Source organism: Pan troglodytes, chromosome 2 (assembly GCF_028858775.2).
Source record: "Pan troglodytes isolate AG18354 chromosome 2, NHGRI_mPanTro3-v2.0_pri, whole genome shotgun sequence".
NCBI classification, from domain to species: Eukaryota; Metazoa; Chordata; class Mammalia; order Primates; family Hominidae; genus Pan; species Pan troglodytes.
In genome coordinates, this window is record NC_086015.1 from 68,617,392 (window position 1) to 68,636,368 (window position 18,977).

Sequence of the window (18,977 nt, forward strand, 5' to 3'; positions counted from 1 at the left end):
TGAGAACATGAGCTGACTCTGTTGCCAATTTAAGTCAAATACAAAAGTATCTTCATTATAAGTTTTTATTTTCGCATTGGACTTTATATTTTTAAACTTTCATATCCTCAGGATCCTTTAACACTGAAAGAACCACTAGTCTTCCTCTTTGACCAGCAGAAACTGGAGGAGCTCAGTGAGCTTGAGTTAGGGCCACTCCAGTAGGCCCTGCTGCCCCTTCAGACAAAGCAGTAGAGGAAATGAGGGTGGGGAGGGGCTGCACCAAATGATCTGAGTGACTGTGGACAAGTTACTCATTGTGAGACGAGAAACTGAGAAGTTTCTTGTCTATAAGATCAGGGAACAGGGAATTAAGTTCCATCATCTCTTAGGACCTCTTCCACAGAAACATTCTGGGTGCTACCAATTCTATAAGGTAAAGCGGAGGAAAAGGAAATGAGATGAGAATAAATTATTAAAAGTAAGTAAAGTGGACAATGGAAAGAGGAGAGAAAAAAGGGAAAAAAATATATAAGGATAACAAAACACTCAGAAATATCATTCAGAGATTGTATCCTTGGTAAGTTACAGATAGAATGCCAATTTCCATGTGTATTTTTTTTAAAATCAGGATTTATATCTAAAACTTTTTGTAACCAAATTTTTGGGCTGATGATGGTATCACTAACATGTCACCAATTTTTCTAGATGCACACTAGGTACAGAAGGTTAAGTTAATCGTACTCCTAGGTGCATGAGACACTGTTACCATTGGGCCACAAAAGTAGCAGATTTTGTTTATCTATTAACAAATCACTAGGAACAATTATAACCAGCTCATGAGAACTTGGATTTGGATATATCCTGAATGACATTATAGCTCCTTAAAGGGAATAACACCGGTTGGCAAAAGCCTGGTATCATAGTAGTACCTGCAATAGATGTACTATATTTCTATATTTCCTTGATTCTAAACTGTTCCATCAACTTACCAATAGCTTTCCAGTGCCATCCCCAAAAGAGAAGAAAAAGAAACACAATCTCGCATTAAATGTTCCCATAGGCACACTGTAATTTTAGAAATGTTTAAATAAGAGAAAGTCTTAAGTTGACAGAATGTCTTAATATTGAAGCAATAATGATAGGTATATTCTCTGGTATCAGCATTATGCTATAATCTAAGTTTCACAATTTTTAATTGTCTAACTTCTAAACGTCTGTCCTCTAAAAAATATTATGCATGCTAAAACAGACTGCATTGTCTTATATTCTAAACATCGGTGTCTGATCATACACCCAAAATCTTGCACATTTCTGCCCTAAGACAGAAGGACAGAACAGGGCATTACTTGCCTTTCCAGGCTCGCACTCCGTCCCATCGGCCCAGGGTGTGTGCTGAGTCCGGCAGCCTTTGTGTACTCCATTGACGTTATTGCACCAGAGCCGTCTACACTGCATCTGCTCAATTCAATGAAACGGCAATTGAGTGACAAGTGATTTATTTGGCAGTATCAAACAAAGCAAAGCTTGCTTTCAACTAATGTTTCGCCAATGACATAGGGTAAGTGGGGAAGGAAATTCTTTTCTTGGTATGATAAATGCTAAAATATAGACAGCAGCCCATAAAACACATTTCTATCCCCGGTAATGGATACCCATGTACCCACCACCAAGCTAAGGAAAGAAAACTTCACAGACACAGCTGAAGGCCCTATGTACTCATCCTAGGTTCCTTTCCCTTCCTTTTCTTACCAGAAGTGACCACAGTCCTGAGCAGTGTTCATCACTTCATCATTTCCAACACTTTTACTACAAATGCATATAAATCTCCAGTAATAGACAGCATTTAAGCTTTACAACTGCACCATACTGACATATCTTACAACTTGCTTTCTTCCTCCTCTGAACACTCTGTTTTTTAGATTTATTCCATTTGCTATATTTAGCTCTATTTCAGGGCACAATTTTAAAAGATTTTTTATCTTTCCTAATTATTAAAATAAACCACACTTATAGTAGAAAAGTTGCACAAGTATTAAAAGTTTATTTTTTTAAATAGAAAAAGTTTCAAACTACCCAGTCTTTTCTGTAGCTTTTTCTCCCCTTTTAGAATTGAGATCATACTTTATAAAATTGTTTATCTTGTTATCTTAACTTAAAATTATAGCAGGAGCATGTTCCCAGATGTAGATCATTTTCAATTGCTATAAAAGGGAGACCCTATAATTTGTTTAACCTTTCTTTTGCTTGGCATTTCAATGACTCCTAATTTTTCCTATCATGAATAACACAAAAACAAATATTGCCATGAATCAAGTTTACTCAAAATTTTGTTATTATTTCCATGGAATACTATTGTACTTCTCAATTCACCAGGCAATCTCTGAAGACACTCCCAGCAAAAGAAACACACATACGCCACCCCAAAGAGACAGAATGGGCCACCCCATAGAAACACAGTTCTGCTCATCTGCAACCGGATAACTGCTAGATGTTATCACTGGCCCAAACATCCACAACACATGCAGCAAAACTATCTCACAGCCACCCCAGCTGAGGCCCCACCAGAAATGATTTCAAGCCCCAGGTGGTCACAGGATGCTACCTTGACAAGCTAAAACACAGAAACATGTTTGTCTCATGAATTAGCTCTTCCGAATCTAGAAGAGTCCCTATAATTTAGGTCACCTGGACAAGTCGAAGGGCATTAAAGGCAACAAGGAGAGAAAAAAGCTGAGCTCTGTAATTCCCAACTCCGTAACCTTGCTGCCTCTGAGCCTCACTTTCACTTGTAAAATGAAAGTGATGATGGCATCTTCCTTTTGGACTGTCACGAGGATGAAATGAGAAAGTGCAGGTAAAGCACTATTTAACACTGAGCAGTAGTACTGTTGTGTCATCCTCATAATTATTATGATCACTAATATGCAATTTTACTCTCAGCTTTTCCTTGGGTAGTTTATAGTTGAGTTAGAATGCAATGGAAAACTATGAATAAAAAGAAGTGCAGAATCAGTAGATGAGGGCAGAAGTGGCCCTCCTACACTTACCATATATGGGCACACCTGAGAACCTGGCCCAAAAATCAATTCACATTGTTTATTCACGTTGTAAAGGATGCCTGGCAGTTGGACAGGCAAAGGGTAGGGTCTGGATTCAGGTTCGTTAAGCAAACACTCGCCATAACCAGTGCTATGGAAACACACAGAAACACACAGATGGTGAGAACGGTGGCTGTCAAGGTCTCCCCCAGGTAACAGTAAAGGCCACCCCACCATTGTAATGGTAGAGAGGACAGTTACTTTTTAACATGTGCTTTATTCTTTACATCCAAGATTAAATCCAGATGCTGAAGTTACATTTTTGCTGTTTACTTTGTAGAACCACATGCAATGAATACAACATAGCCAGTAGGAAATATACACCTGTTACAACGTTGATCACACTTCACAGCAATTATCTGTTTATGTTTGACTATCTTTCCCAATAGACTGTAAGCTTTCTAAGGGCAAAGATAGTGTCTTTTTCATCAAAGCACAGGGCCCTGTCCATGACAACAGGTGATTAGTAAATGTTTGCTGAAGGGATGCATGAGCGAATCAATGACTCATAGAAAGAAAACACCTTACACCATCTGGTTAAAAAGAAAAACAGCAACCCTCTGGTTCTTTCCGTTTTCAGCAAACACCTCTCCCGGAAAATTCACACCCATTGAGTTCTGATTAATAAAGCCTCCTCTTCCCTGTGGTTGCAGAAATATACACCCAGTGACTCTGGGACAATCACTTAACCTTTCATACTTCTGAGCGAGAAGAGCAATAAATCTGTGACACAGGGGCATTGTATAATGTAATTGGATCTTTGAGCAGCCTAGCAGGAAGCTTAAAAAACAAAACAAGAAAAGAAAGGAAATGGGAAAAAAGAGAAAAGGGAGAGGGAAGAGGGGGAGAGGAAGAGTGACGCAGAGAGACAATGTCCTCAATTCAACAATGTGGGAGCTGCTGTAATTTCCACTCATCCACGGAATCTGCTTTGGGATCATCTCACTACCCCACCCCTTTTCAGGCCCAAATTACTATATTAGAAGTGTGCATAAATACCTGTGGCCTTCATTAAGAAATCACATTCATAGTCCCTCTCACAATGTCTGAACAAATCTCAAAACTTTACCCAAAATGAAGCAACATTTCCACATCCTCTTTAAGACTCCAACCTTTTCTTTAGCTCAGTCTGTAATCTTCTAAACTCTGTCAAGGATATGAACTACACAGATGTCAGAGAACATTTTTTTTTTTTTTTTTTGCCTTCTCCAAGGAATGTCAACAAAAATAACTCAAAAGGAATGTTTGACTTTATATTGTCTTTCCCACAATTAGTTCACTACGTGTAGGCCAGGCACTAGAAGTTTGTGCTAAAAGAATGTTCAAGTCTTACTCTAAAAACTCAGTGATATATTTTCGACTACACTTTGACCACATCCAGGGGTTGGTGTAGAAGTTCAGTGTTGGAGCCATGACATGCTGGGGACTCTTAACTCCTTCTTCTTTACATTTGTTGTTGTCATCATGAGGCATGTTAAACCTAAAGCCAATGAGACAATGATGAGAATGTCAATAAACACCAAGGGATCATGCTGTTCTAATTGCTTCAGGAATGCAACTATCTAAGAGAAAAAAATTTAACTTCATTTTGGATAAGAACCTGAACCCTGGTAAGCAGAATAAAATGTAAGACAATTCAAGATAGAGTGTAGATTAAAATATAATTCTCACCCAACTGAATACGAAGTGTAAAGGCATAAAATGTATTTTAAAAGATGCGGGCTGGCCCATGTATTTGGTTTAAGTGTACTTTTAGGAATTGCAGAGGCTCTGAATAAGCTGTAGTTGGTGCTGGAATACAGTAGTTGGAATTCCTAATAAGCTGTTAAAGGGCAACTTATAGAGTCAAGAATTTGGCAGCTTATGATAACGTGAATATAAAGAGTCAGGGAAGTGTCAAAAACTGAAGCCAAGAGTTTTCTAATAAGAGGCTCACTATGGGTCTTGGCATCTTCCCTTTTTTGGATCAGGGTGACAAATTATATACCTGCGTAGGTATATCATTCTAAAGGCATGCAAAGTTTGTGCACAATAAAACCCATGAAAGGTAGTGGTATGCATGGAAACCAGAAGCATGCCAATTCTACTGGCATAACTCAGAGATGGCAAATAGTTTCATGCTTCATGCCAACACCAATTGATTGGTACTGGCTTCCTGAAAAGCCAGGCACAAAAGGGTTCTTAAATTAATCCAGGTTCCGCCTGTGAGAAGGCTATGAAGGATTGCCAACGTCCTTATGGGCCTGGAAGGGAATGCAGCAGCATGAACACATATTTGCCATTCTTGGCTTAGCCAGAAGGAGTGGAAAAAAAATAGGAAGTATTTCCTAAATCCAGAAACACCAATTCTGTGACCCACATGCCATTCTCAGCTCAGGCAATTATCTACTGGGTGACAACCTCAGAAGGGTCACCTTCCCTCTCTCTGGATGACTATCCCCAATCACAAAATTGATGCATGTAATTAATTTAGCATTGAGAGAGAAATTCCCTTCACTAGTTCATCTTGATTTCAGAAATAAGTGAGTCAGACAGAAGCATGTAGACTTGCATCAAATAAAAGTTGGAATAAAAGCCTATGGAGTCTATTCCATTAATTTATCACATTTTCCCTTTTCCTTTAAAGTTTATGCCTCTTAATACTTGCCAGTAGAGACAGAAAAACTCGATCTTAGTTGAACTTAGAAATAGTTCTTAAAATGTGAGACTCTTATGCTTAAGAATTTATTTTCTTAAAAGAACGAATGCCTTGGATTCCAGTTCCCTGATGCATAATCAATGCAATACCTGCATCAACAAACTTAAAACAAGAAAAGCATTCAAATCTTAGTGGTTTCTTTATAGTGGTGTTTATTCCCCATCCCCAGATGAGGTTTATTCCCCACTCCCACAATTACTTGATAAAGTCAAGTTTATTACATTATGTAAATAAGCTGAAAATTTATTTTCATTCAAATGTTACTCACATTTGCTCACTGCAGGAGTTAAATAATAATAAATGCTTATTGGACGCTTATGAACAATAATAACCACAACTTTTCAGCATTCACAATGCACCAGAAAATGTGCTAAATGCTTTAGATGCCTTATTTCATTTAATCACTTACTTTACCCAATGAATAGTACAGGTTGAACATCCCTAATCTCAAAACCCCAAATCCAAAATCCTCCAAGACCCAAAACTTTTTGAGTGCTAACCTGACACCAGTGGAAAATTCCACACATAAATGTGTAACACAAACTTTGTTTCATGCATAAAATTATTTAAAAATATCATATAAAATTACCTCTAGGCTATGTGCATAAGGTATATATGAAACATAAATTTCTTGCTTAAACTTGAGTCCCATCCCCAAGATATCTCATTATGTATATGCAAATATTGCAAAAATCTGAGACAATCCAAAATCCAAAACATTTCTGGTCCCAAGCATTTGGATAAGGAATTCTACACCTGTACTGTTATTATCTGCATTTTGCAGATGAGAAAACTGAGCCATAGAGAGCTTTAATTACTTGATCAAATCCCACAGCCACTAAGCTGGGGAAGCTGGAATGGGAATTCTCTTCAAGGCTTCCTTGAGTTTCACAAAAGTGCCTCAGAAACCACGAGGATAGAGACGATGCTGACTAAGCAAGTTGGGCCTGCCACAAATGCTTAATGGAAAGCCAGACCTCTTTTATGTTCTAAATATGAGGTATTTGACTGTATTTCCTCTGGAGAAAAGAAAAGGGGTGTGCTCTTAATATATGTTTGAAAGGTACTAGTTTAAAAATATATCTGTTATATATTGAGCTAAATTGGAGACACCTGTGTATATGCATCTCCCTCTGTGCCTCGTACACTACACTGCACATAGGGGACCTTAAATATTTGAATGAAAATCTTGTTTAATAAATGATGTTAGCTCTAAGTAAAGTTATCATCTGCCACACAAATTGATCTATTAATATCCTTTCAGAAAATTACTTCAAAATAGATAGTGTAATTGATCTATTAATATCCTTTCAGAAAATTATTTCAAAATAGATAGTATAAGTAATTTAATCATCCTAGAAAGAAAATAATGCAGATCAAAACCCAGAATAATTTCTAGTAAATTTGCAGTGTTTTGCCCCATGTTCTAACTGTGATCTCTAAAAAACAAAAGGGAAAGGCCATTTCATAATGGACACTTAGTGACCATAATTAGGAAACGATTCCTTCTTTCTATCTTTGCTCATTCTCTTTCCTGAAAAAAGGGATACTACTGTTCCCAGTGCTAAATATCAGAATTAGAGCTGTGTATAACTAGAATCAGGAATGGTCTGGATTTGTAAAAATCTTGGGGGCCACAGTAATGGTGGGGGACCCTCATAGACAAAGGTGTTAAATCAGGAAAGTTCTCTAGGCTAATATATCCTCTGCTTCAGTAGAAGGAATGGAAAGACCCCATTTCTCCAGTTCCCAGTAGGAAGGGAGAATATTAGACCTTATGTATTAAACTTGAGCAGTTAAACTGAAGATACACACAAGCTATGACTAAAGAGAGTGCACTCCATTTACTCAACTTTCGGAAGTCAAAGTCATTTCATCCAATTACGTTCAAAGCTCTTCAACCGTGCAACTCTACTATGACTCGGGAAGTCTCTTACACACTCGAAAGTCAAGTAAATGCTCACTGATGCGAAGGAATCAAAGGTTTAGGTCACTCCAAATTAAACGAAATTACTGAAAGGTAACTCACACATGGCCCAGTTCATGGGCGATCGTAAAAGCTGTACTCAATCCACTATCTTCACTAATAGAACAGCTTCTATAGGGATCACAAATGGTTCCCAGTTCAGCCAGCCCTATTAGAAGGAAAAAAACCAACAAGGATTTACTCTAAAAAGCAACTGTGGCTTGAAATAAAAACATGTAGTAAACTGTTTTAGCCATAGAAGATACGCACAGAGAACTCACCTAAGGTATCACATTTGTCGTGAGCTCTGCAGATATCCTGTCTGAAAGCAAAGCAGACTTAGGCCTTGATGACATCAAAGAGTAAATGTCAATACAAGTAAATACTTTAGGGTCGTCTAGGCATTCACAACAGTACACACTTTGGGGTGGGGGTTAAAAAAAGCAAATTCATAAGACTAGAGTTTCAAAACTCAAAAAATTTTTGGAATTGTTGATTTAAGAATTATAAACTACTGCATTAAGAAGTTTTCTTCTGTGGTCAGGGTGGTCACAGAGCAGTAAGAAATCTCTCCAACCAGGATTTTCCCAATACCCTGGGGTAAATGATTCCAGTTTCGTAAAGACTCTTTGAGAACATTCCTGAGAAGGTGCAAGACACCTTTGTTTTACTTTCATTTAAGAGGACGTGCTCATGACCACAATCGAGATGGCAGGAGGTGGGAGGCACAATTAAGCCAGCACGCCTCTTTGTTGCTACAGTGTTATAACGTTTTGAGATAGTAGCTACCATAGAAAAATTGGGAGGTTTCACATTTTTTAAAAATTCACTTTTCTGGCTTTTGCAAAATCACAAAAGCTGGCAACACTGAACTCATATACTACATGGCAACGCCAGGTCCATCCGAATAGCAGCTGCCCTTGCCTGTTATATAAGGCATGTATTTTCAGGTCTGCCTAACACATTTATTCCTCACTTGGTATCTACAGGTTCGTGGTTCTCAGCCAAGGTGATTCTGCCCTCCCCACGGGGGGCAGTGGCAATGTCTGGAGACATTGCTGGTTGTCACACCTGAGGGGAGGGAGTACTACTAATACGTAGTGAGCAGAGGCCAGGGATGCTGCTAAACATCTTGCAATGCACAGAAGGAATTATCCAGCCCAAAATGTCAACAGTGCCTAAGCTGAGAAACCCTCCACTAGCAGCTGACTATTAGGAATGCATGACCACATCCCATCAACTTGACCTGAGACTGAAAGATCTGAGGAATAAGAAATCCATATACCTTGTTAAGAGAACAGCGGTATCATGATGGATTCCACCTGGACTGTTCTTCGAATGCTGCCACTGGCAAAAGTTTTTTAATGTTGTCTGAGCATTAAAAGATATGGAAGGCCCATCCTAAATACAGAGAAGAATTATGGTTAATCTGTTGTACCAATCCCAATTAGATATGCCATTTCGGATACAGATAGAAGAAAAAAGAAAAAAACTTTATTACCTGTTCATTATGAATCACAATTAAGTTCACAATAACAATATTAATTAAATTTCCAATACTTGGGTCTTTATAGATAGAGGCTACCTGCAACCGAGATAAATTTTTCAAAGTTAATTGTGAACTCCGTGTAAGCAATAAGCAAGTCACGTCTTACGTTGGGCTCCACCTCTTTTTTACGTTTCTTGCAACATATGCATTTTGTGGTTGTGAATTTTTCATTCACTCAACAATCCTTTTTGTAAAGTCTCTTCGTAAAATTCATAGATCACAGTTTTAGATAACAGTGAATTCAAACAAGTTTAAATTCCTCTGAAATTGCATTGCCACGTGACTTAACAGTTCTCTGTACCAGAACACTGGATATTAATATTCCATCAGGCTCTTTCCCTCTCATCTGAAGTCCTGGATTGCCAACTTATAGAATCTCACATTGGGTGCATGTTAGCCAACACTGCTGTTCTTTAATGTTTGCCACCCATTGTGTCCTTGACAACCTCGTTAACCTGGTGGGGTTTTTATTTTTGCAGTATTATAATTAATTATAGGAGCTAACATTTACTAAATGCTTATTGTGAACTGGCTGAAAACTACATACACACATGCCTTTAATCTCTACACAGCAAAACTCTGGGCTGAAAACTAAATACACAAATGCATTTAGTCTCTATACAGCAAAACTCTGGGCTGGGTACTATTAAAATTTCTGTTCAACAAATGAGGAAACTAAGTCACTCAGAGAAATTAAGTCACTTGTCTGAGGCTACACACTGGTGAGTAGCAGAGCCAGAACTCTCAACCTAGGGCAGTTTGACCCAAAGTCCATGTTCATAATCAAAATTCTTATGAGAGATCTGAAATTAAGAGGTGAAAATGAGGCTGTGCATATGTGCAGGGCCTGATTAGATGTTCCCTTCCCTCATGGGCATGAGAGGGCTGGAGTATCTGGGACTGAGCGGCATGTGGGGGTGAGAGGGGCACGGAGGCCAGGCAGGGTTGGGGGGCGCAGAGGGGAATGGGTCACAGCAGTGAACAAAAAGGCAAGGAGTACCATAGGCCACAAGGGGGGAAGAAGAAACCCTAAAGCTATGCCCAAACAGGATTGCTTTTCACATTCATCTGGGGGATTTATTAAAAATAAGTTTTAGTTCAGGTAAATTAGGGCTCATCTATTAAAAGAAAAGTTATGCTACGGCTGAAAATGAGAAACAGGAGGTCTATACGGGCTTTTCTGGAACCATCTCAAATCGTTCAAAAAACAGCAATGTGTAATACAGTATGTGAAAATGCCTCCTGTTTGAAAAGAAGCTGTATATGCAAACATGTTTGCATAAGAAATACCTACAGTTGCACTGCCCAACAGTGGCCAATCATCACAAGTGGCTAGTGAGCACTGGTATGTGGCTAGCTCAAATTGAGGTATGCTGAGAGTGTAAAACACACTGGATTTTGAAGCCTTAGTATAAAAAAAGTGAAATATCTCATTAATAATTTTTAAAATAATATTTGATATAAAACATATTGCTAAAATTAATTTTACCTGTTTATATTTCACTTTTTCTTTTTGAGGCAGGGTCTCACTCTGTCACCAAGGCTGATGCGCATGGCGCAATCAAGGCTCACTGTAGCCTCAAACTCCTGGGCTCAAGAGATTCTCTCACCTCAGCTCCCGAGCACCTGAGCCTACTATAGGTATATGCCACTACACCCGGCTAATTGCTTTTTTTTTTAATAGAGACCAGGTCTTGCTATAATGCCCAGGCTGGTCTTAAACTCTGGGCCTCAGATTATCCCACCTCAGCCTCCTAAAATGTTGGGATTACAGGCATGAGTGACTGCTCCTGGCCATTTTCTTAAAAACTTTTTCTTTTAATGTGGCTACATGAAAATTTAAAATTAGGAATTTTTTAAAATTTAAATACATTTGAAATTAAATATGTGGTTTGCATTATATTTCTATTGGGCAGTGCTTGTTAGAAACATATACAAAAACTTTCAACAGTGGCTGCCTCTGGGAAGGGGGCCTGGAAGTCTGCATAGAGAATGATACTTAGTTTTTAACAATAGTCTTTGGTTCTGATTTTTAAAAAATCATGCAAATTTACTGTGTTTTTAATTCAAAATGGGAGTAGAAAAATAGAATGAAAGCCTCCTAGGCCTCACTCCCCAGGCTACTTAATTAGAATCCTGGGGAAGAGGCTATTTTTAGAAGTTCCACAGGTGACTATGGTTCACAACCAGCCTCCCTAATACTACTGAATATCCACAACTGGCTGTACAAAGTTCCTAAGTGAGGCAAAAAGCATTGGTTTTGGGAACTGGACAAGCTAAAGGCCACAGGCAGTGTCCAAGTGATTTATGAGTGATTTACCTGACCATGGGCAAGTGACCTAACTCCTCTGAGACTCAGTTTTCTTATCTATAAAATGGGCATGATTGATAATCTCACCTGGCAGCGTTGCCAGAAGGATTCAAAATTATACCTTTTAAGTAAGAAGCACATTGTCTAACACAGAATAAACACTCCATATCGATAACCACTGTTGTCAGTTTAAAAAGGCAACCAACAAATAATCTTATATTCTCTTCAGTCACTTGCCTGAATGGCTGAAATGCCAGTTCTGAATGGTCCTCCAAAGCACTGAGTGGAAACCCATTCCCCAATGGCACATTTAGAGACCTCATAAATCACCTTCGTTTGAATGTACTTACAATTGACATTAAAGTTAAAATATAGTGTTGAAGGTTTTCTCCATGGTATGAAACCATTCTGTTGTCTGCCACCACCAAGACTTCTACAAACCGTGGATAGGATAAAAAACGTTTTGTCCTTCTGTGGGTCCTCTTTTCTCTTGTGTTGTCCGTCTTATTACCATAAGCAGAAAATGCCTCTGTTGCTAAGCCGCTGTTTAATGCTGCTACGTCATCAGCCAGGTTAATCCTTTCTCCCCGTTTTCTTGCTCTGGTTTTCCTCTTGTCTTTACTGTGCCTATTTTTGTGTTCTGTAACAAATCAGATGGTATGCATTACATTTCAAGCCACATCTATTTTATATTAAGAATTTAATTTGACACATTTTAAATTGATCCCTCTGTGGTCAAACTACATATAAAAACAAGTCCTCCATACCATGGACTCTACAGATGCACCTCAATCCGTACTCCCACCTAAGTGACTAAGGATTTGAGATTAGCTTCCCTGGGAAGCTTTCATACTTGCTCACTTACGGTATTAGAAAATCAGGCCCGAGCTTAAGGGAAACAATTGCACGTGATTCTTATTCATTTGTTAACAACAGCTTTGCTGGGATTGATTCAAGGAATCTCACACTCACTGTTATTTGCCATAGATATAGTAAGGGCCAGTAATGTAGCTACAGAGCTCTAAAAAACTTAAATGGAGGCTGGGCACGGTGGCTCATGCCTGTAATCCCAGCACTTTGGGAGGCCGAGGCAGGTGAATTTCATGAGGCCAGGAGTTTGAGACCAGACTGGCCAACGTGGCGAAACCCTGTCCTTACCAAATATACAAAAATTAGCCAGGCATGCTGGTACACGTCTGTAATCCCAACTACTCAGGAGGCTGACGCACGAGAATTGCTTGAACCTGGGAGGCAGAGCCTGACGTGAGCTTAGATTGCGCTACTGCACTCCAGCCTGGGTGAGACAAAGGGATACTCTCTCTCAAACAAACAAAAAAAAAAGGAAATGTTTCATATATATCACTCGTGCTATTCAATGAGTTCTAATACAAAGAGGTCTGAGAAGTGGACAGGCTAACAGACGATACAGAGGAACTGTAGAAAATGCACAACCAGGTATTTTATTACATTATTAGATCATTTCAATACTTAAAATATTAGAATCACAGCAATTCAATGTCTCTGAATTTTTAATTAACTTACTCCAGGGCTCAGTTAAGGAAATAAATTAAACTCCGAGAGTCTGGGCAGGCAGCTGGGACCATGATTTATAATGTCAGATTAGCTCTACTCATTTCCAGCTCATGCCTAGGCCTCTTCTTGGGTTCTCCACAGTCTTGCTGCTCAGAGTAGGGTCCGTGGACCAGCAAAATTGACAATTAGAAGCTTGTTAAAATGCAGATTCTTTGGCCCCACCCCAGGCCTGAATCTAAACTTAACTAGATCCCCAGGTGACTGATATTAACACTGAAATTTTGAGAATCACTAGTTTCCAACTTGGCTTGAAGTTTATATTACTGATGAAAATACTGAATGTTTGCATCATCAACTATGCAATAAACAGAATAAGCATTAAAGTGCCTGCCAAAATATACTTTGAGTAAAAACAGAATTTAATCAGTTAACTTGACAATCAGATCATAAATGTGCTTTAATGCTTTAATGCCACCAGTTTGTGGTCTAAAATAGGCAACAGAATTGTACAATGAAGAAGTGTATGCTTACCTAACACATAAGGAATAGAATTTGTTACATCAATACCAAAGGTAAAAATAAAAATTAAAAACAGTTAAATTTTAAGTGGTTTCATATTAGAAGGGCCTAAATATTTGACCATTATAACCAATTGCTAAAAGAATCAGTTTAGGCCAGGATGCGCATTTTGCCTGATTGTTTTAGTCATTATTAAAATACAGTGGTCCCCCCTTTTTCATGGTTTCGGTTCCCTTGGTTTCAGTTACCTGCAGTCACCTCAGTCCTTAAATATTAAATGGAAAATTCCAGAAATAAACAATTCATAACCTTTAAATTGCATACCATTCTGAGCAGTGTGATGGACTCTGGCACTATCCTGCCCCATCCTGCCTGGGGCTGGAAATCATCCTTTAAGGTAGCTATATACACACCCCACCTTGTCACCTAGTAGCCATTCCGGTGATCAGATCGACTGTCAAGGTATTGCAGTGTTGTGTTTAAGGAATCCTTATTTTACTTAATGACAGCCTCACAGTGCAAGAGTAGTGATACTGGTAATTCGTATTAAGCCAAAAAGAAGCTGTAAAGTGCTTCCTTTAAGCGAAAAGGTGAAAATTCCCAACTTAATAAGCAAAGAAAAAAAAAAACGTTGCATGCTGAGGTTGTTAAGGTCTATGGTAAGAACAAATCTTCCCTCTGTGAAATTGTGAAGAATGAAAAGAAGCTGGTGCTAGTTTTGCTGTCACACCTCAAACTGCAAAAGTTACGGATACAGTGCACAATCAGTTTATTTAAGATGGAAAGTCATTAAATTTGTGGTTGGAAGACAGGAACAGAAACTTTCTGGCTGATGGCAATCAGATTGGTACTATGTGTGGTTTTAGACATCCACTGGGGATCTTGGAACATATACCCCAAGGGTAAGGGAGGATTACTATAGTAAAATCTGAACAAGCTGTCAAACAAGTTTTATGCAGTCCAGTTATAGATAATATCGCTAGCCAAAAACCTGGTACATAAGATGTAACATTAGATTCTTCTTCTAGTTTTTCTTTCAAGAACACTCATATATGTATACCAATGCCAATGGGTATTGCATGTCTACCAACTGGCATTTGTATACATATATGAGCTTTCAATATATGCATACCAGGACCAAATCAATTGTTAAATCATCAAATGAATGTAGACTAGATATTAGACAAGCACCTACTATGTACCAGGCATTGAATTCGGCTCTTTTATGTATGTTATCTTACTTACTCCTTTCAAAGCGAGAAAATTACCTCTATTTTTCCGATGAGGAAAATAAGTCTCAAAGAAATTAGCAACTTATTCAAAGTCACATTGCAGGAAGTGGAGGTACAAGGAATCAGTCGTAGATTTGCTCAATTCCCGAAACTGTGCTCTTTCGATTAGGTGAGCTTTCTCAACAGCTACGGTTTGAAATGAGCTCATGATTTGGTGAACAGCTTCCAAAGTAAATGTGAACTGAGAAAAAGACAGTGCCTGGTGGATATTTTCACGAAGATTTTTGCTTTTTACAACAGGTGTATGGAAGCTATGTTGAAAATTAAATTTTTTTAATACATTAAGAAAGTATATCACTTATACTGTGAAAAATAAATAGTCCTTGCTTAATGTCTTCTGTAAATATTATAATTTGATTTATTATAGTAAGTAAAGTGTTAGACATTTTAGAAGATTTAAAGTCTCTATTAGTTTTCTATTTCTCATTTGTTGATTTCTGCTCTAATCTCGATTTCTTTTCTTCTGCTTGCTTTAGTTTTAACTTGCTCTTTTCTTTCTGTTGCCTTAAAGTAGAAGGTTAGGTTATTGCTTTGAGACCTTTCTTCTTTCTTCATAGAAGTATTTACAGCTCTAAAGTTTCTTCTAAGCCCTGCTTTAGCACCATCCCATGTTTTGGTATGTTGAGTCTTCATTTTCATTCATCTCAAAATATTTTCTGCTTTCTCCTTTGAATCATTGTTCATTTAGGAGTGTGCTGTTTAATTTCCACATACTTTTGAGCTTCTCATTTTTTGTCTGTAATGGATTTCTAATTTTGTTACATTGTGATCAGCAAATATGTTCTGTATTACTTTTATCCTTTTAAATGTATTGAAATTTGTTTTATGTTCTTGCATCTGGTGTGTGCTGCAGAATGTTTCATGTTCACTTCAGAATACTCTGCTGTTTGTGGGGTAACGTGTCCAATAGATATCTCTTAGTAGTTGGTTTATAGTGTTGGGCAACTTTTCTACTTCCTTGTCAATCTTCTGCCTGGCTGCTCTATCCATTATTGAAAGTGGGGTGCCGAAGTTTCCAATTATTGTTGTTGAATTGTCTATTTCTCCCTCCATTTCTGTCAGTTTTTGCTTTACATATTTTGGTGTTCTGTTCTCAGGTGCATACATGTTTATAATTATTATATCTTCCTTATAAATTGACTTTTTTATCATTATAAAACACTTTGATGGACTTTATTCTACCAGGAAAGTTAAAGAAGCCAGTCACAAAAGACCACACATCAAAGGTCCCCAGTCATAGGAAATGTCTAAAACTGGGAAATCTACAGAGACAGAAAGTAGAGTAGTACAAGTTGGGTATCCCTTATCTGAAAACCCCAAATCCAAAATGCTCCGAAATTCAAAACTTTTTAAATGCTGACATGACACCACCAAGTGGAAAATTCCACACATAAGTATTTAACACAAACTTTATTTCATGCACACAATTAATAAAACTATTGAATAAAATTGCCTTCAGCCGATGTGTATGAGGTGTATATGAAAGAGATATGTTTAGACTTGGGTTCTATGCCCAAGATGTCTCACTATGTATATGCAAGCATCCTAAAATCCAAAAAAATCCAAAATCCGAAAGAATTCTAGTCTCAAGCATTTTGGACAGAGATGGAGTGGGGAGATGGGAGTGTGGTTAGCTAAAAAGTACAGATTTTTTTTCTCAAGTGATAAAAATATCCTAAAATTGACTGAAATGATGATTATACATATCTGTGGATATACCAAAGAATCATTAAACTGTACAGTTTAAATGGGTGAGTAATATGTATGGGACTTATACTTCAATAAAGCTGTTTAAAAAAGAGAAACTATATCACTAAGTTAGTGAAAAGTAAATAATCCTTAATGTTTTCTGTAAATATCATGATTTTATTTATTGGATTTACTTAGAGAAGAGTACTGCAGTGAGAACAACACTCAGGAAATGTTGTATGGAATTCTTTTTTTTTTTTTTTTGACCACTAAGGGGAAAAACAAATGTACTATCAGAATCATCAGAGGGGAAAAACAAATGTACTATCAGAATCATCAGAGAGGACTTGGGCACAAGAAAACCTGCAGATGAATCAAGGCCATAAATGGAAACAAAGTATACTTATAAATAAAATCAAAGAAATGAAGGCATTAATCAGAAAGAGGCTACAATTTCTACCAGCAAACAACTCATGTAATCGTAATATTTCTGGAGGATATTTCACCCACAAGTAATCTGTGTATCAAAGAAATAATTCAGCATACTTTAGGTGGCATGAAAATGTAAAACCCAAATTATTTCTTCAGGATCAAAAGCAATATCTTCTAAAACAGAATGCTCCTCAGTCTTTTATCAATCTGACCTTTTTCTCCTAGTGAGTTAGAATGATATTTATTCACCTAATTAATCCAACTAATTTCTATCACATTAACCATTTTAGCAAGCAACTTTGAATTTCTCATTAAAAATAGCATTAAAAATAGACACTATATCTTGTATACCCACTCAACTCTCTTGCTTCTGAATAGAGTTGTAATAACAGAATAGTTTTCACCAACGGAGTACACACTGTTAGGATAAACAGAAAGTGATCCACATTTCTCTTTTGTGAGCTTTTAGTGTAATGCTAAAGGAGGAATAGAGGCTAGTGTTTCAGGAATTTGCAAAGTCACTTTGCTTACAGTTTAATCAGAACGGGCTACATAATAAAATTTCACTGTCCTGGAAAGCACTGAAAAAATGGTCTGTGTATTCTTGCTCTTCTTTTTTTCCTCCTACGTAGTTTTACATTTATGATTAATTTTTAATAATAGTTTAAGATTATTTATATACCATACAATTTTCAAAGTATGAAGTTCAGTGGTTTTCAGGATATTCACAGAGTTCCACAATCATGGCCACCATCTAACTTTAGAATATTTTCATAATCCCAAGGAGAAATCCCATACCTCTTAGCAGCCATTCCATTCTCCCCTTTCCTCAGCCCCTGGCAATCACTAACCTATATTGTTGTATTTATAAATTTGCCTATTCTGACATGTCATGTAAGTAGTCATACAATATGTGGCCTTCTGTGACTGGCTTCTTTCACTTAGTACAATGTTTTCAAGGTTCGTCTATGTTGTAGCATGCATCAGTATTCCATTACTTGTTACTGTTAAATATTCTACTGTATGGATATACCACATAATGTTTATCCATTCATCATTGGTGGACATTTGGGTGGACATTCAACCCAACTGAATAAGAACATTGCTGCTATGAACATTCATGTGCAAGGTTTTGGGTGAATATATTTTTGTTCTTCTTGTGTATATACATAGCCGCAGAGTTGCTAGGTCATACAGTAACTCTATGTATAACATTTTGAAGAACTGCCAAATTGTTTTCCAAAGTGGTTACACCATTTTCTTGCTTCTTCTTGAAGTTCAAATAAGACACTTCGAAACAGGACATCATTTTTTCATGTTTCTTCTTCTTTGAGGGTTCCTCAAAAATTAATCATGTTTACTTAATTAAATAGCTTATGAAGAACCTGGCCCAGCTCAAATCCTAAAATAGCATATTGATGCCTCCAAGTAGTAAACGCATGTTTGCATTAGAAGAAAAGTGTAATACTTAGCAATCTGAATCCTCATATATGCATCTAAATAAATTTAGACGTGTTTAAAAAAGCTCTAACTGGCAACTGTATGTTTCCTATCGCCACATCATAGGTATTACAGTTCTAACATTTTATTACAAGGACATGAGTTAATACTGGCTTTTGCAACTACTTTGGCGTCGATGCTCACAAAAGGGAAGTAGTCACGCTTACACTGCCACAAACAGCCAATGTTTGAAGAACTCATGCAATGAAGGGAGGGAGGCCCGATTTAAGTCCTATTTGACCTTGGGCACATAACTGACTCCTGCTCACCCTCCGTCTTCCCACTTGTAATGTGGAGTAAGAACAGTACCTATTTCATAGAGTGGCTTTGAGGAATAATTGGAGATCATGCATGCAAAGGGCTAGCACAGTGCCTAGTGCATAGGAACGAATGAATAGATATCATTAT

The 18,977-nt window shown here is 37.6% G+C and overlaps 1 protein-coding gene across 4 annotated transcripts in view; it reads right to left on the minus strand.

Annotated features, from left to right (window-relative positions):
* ADAMTS9 (ADAM metallopeptidase with thrombospondin type 1 motif 9) overlaps positions 1–18,977 on the minus strand; it is a 175,441-nt gene that overhangs the window by 133,970 nt on the left and 22,494 nt on the right. For 2 of the 4 annotated variants that reach the window (XM_528704.8, XM_016941458.3), the window contains exons 4-11: positions 11,955–12,244; positions 9,246–9,329; positions 9,030–9,145; positions 8,026–8,066; positions 7,808–7,913; positions 4,414–4,560; positions 3,030–3,171; positions 1,333–1,437 (exon numbers count right to left, since the gene is read on the minus strand). In XM_528704.8, the coding sequence (XP_528704.3) occupies positions 1,333–1,437; positions 3,030–3,171; positions 4,414–4,560; positions 7,808–7,913; positions 8,026–8,066; positions 9,030–9,145; positions 9,246–9,329; positions 11,955–12,244 (1,031 nt within the window). The remainder of the gene's footprint in view (positions 1–1,332; positions 1,438–3,029; positions 3,172–4,413; positions 4,561–7,807; positions 7,914–8,025; positions 8,067–9,029; positions 9,146–9,245; positions 9,330–11,954; positions 12,245–18,977) is intronic. The other 2 variants (XM_003309854.6, XM_016941459.3) reach the window with 1 other exon arrangement.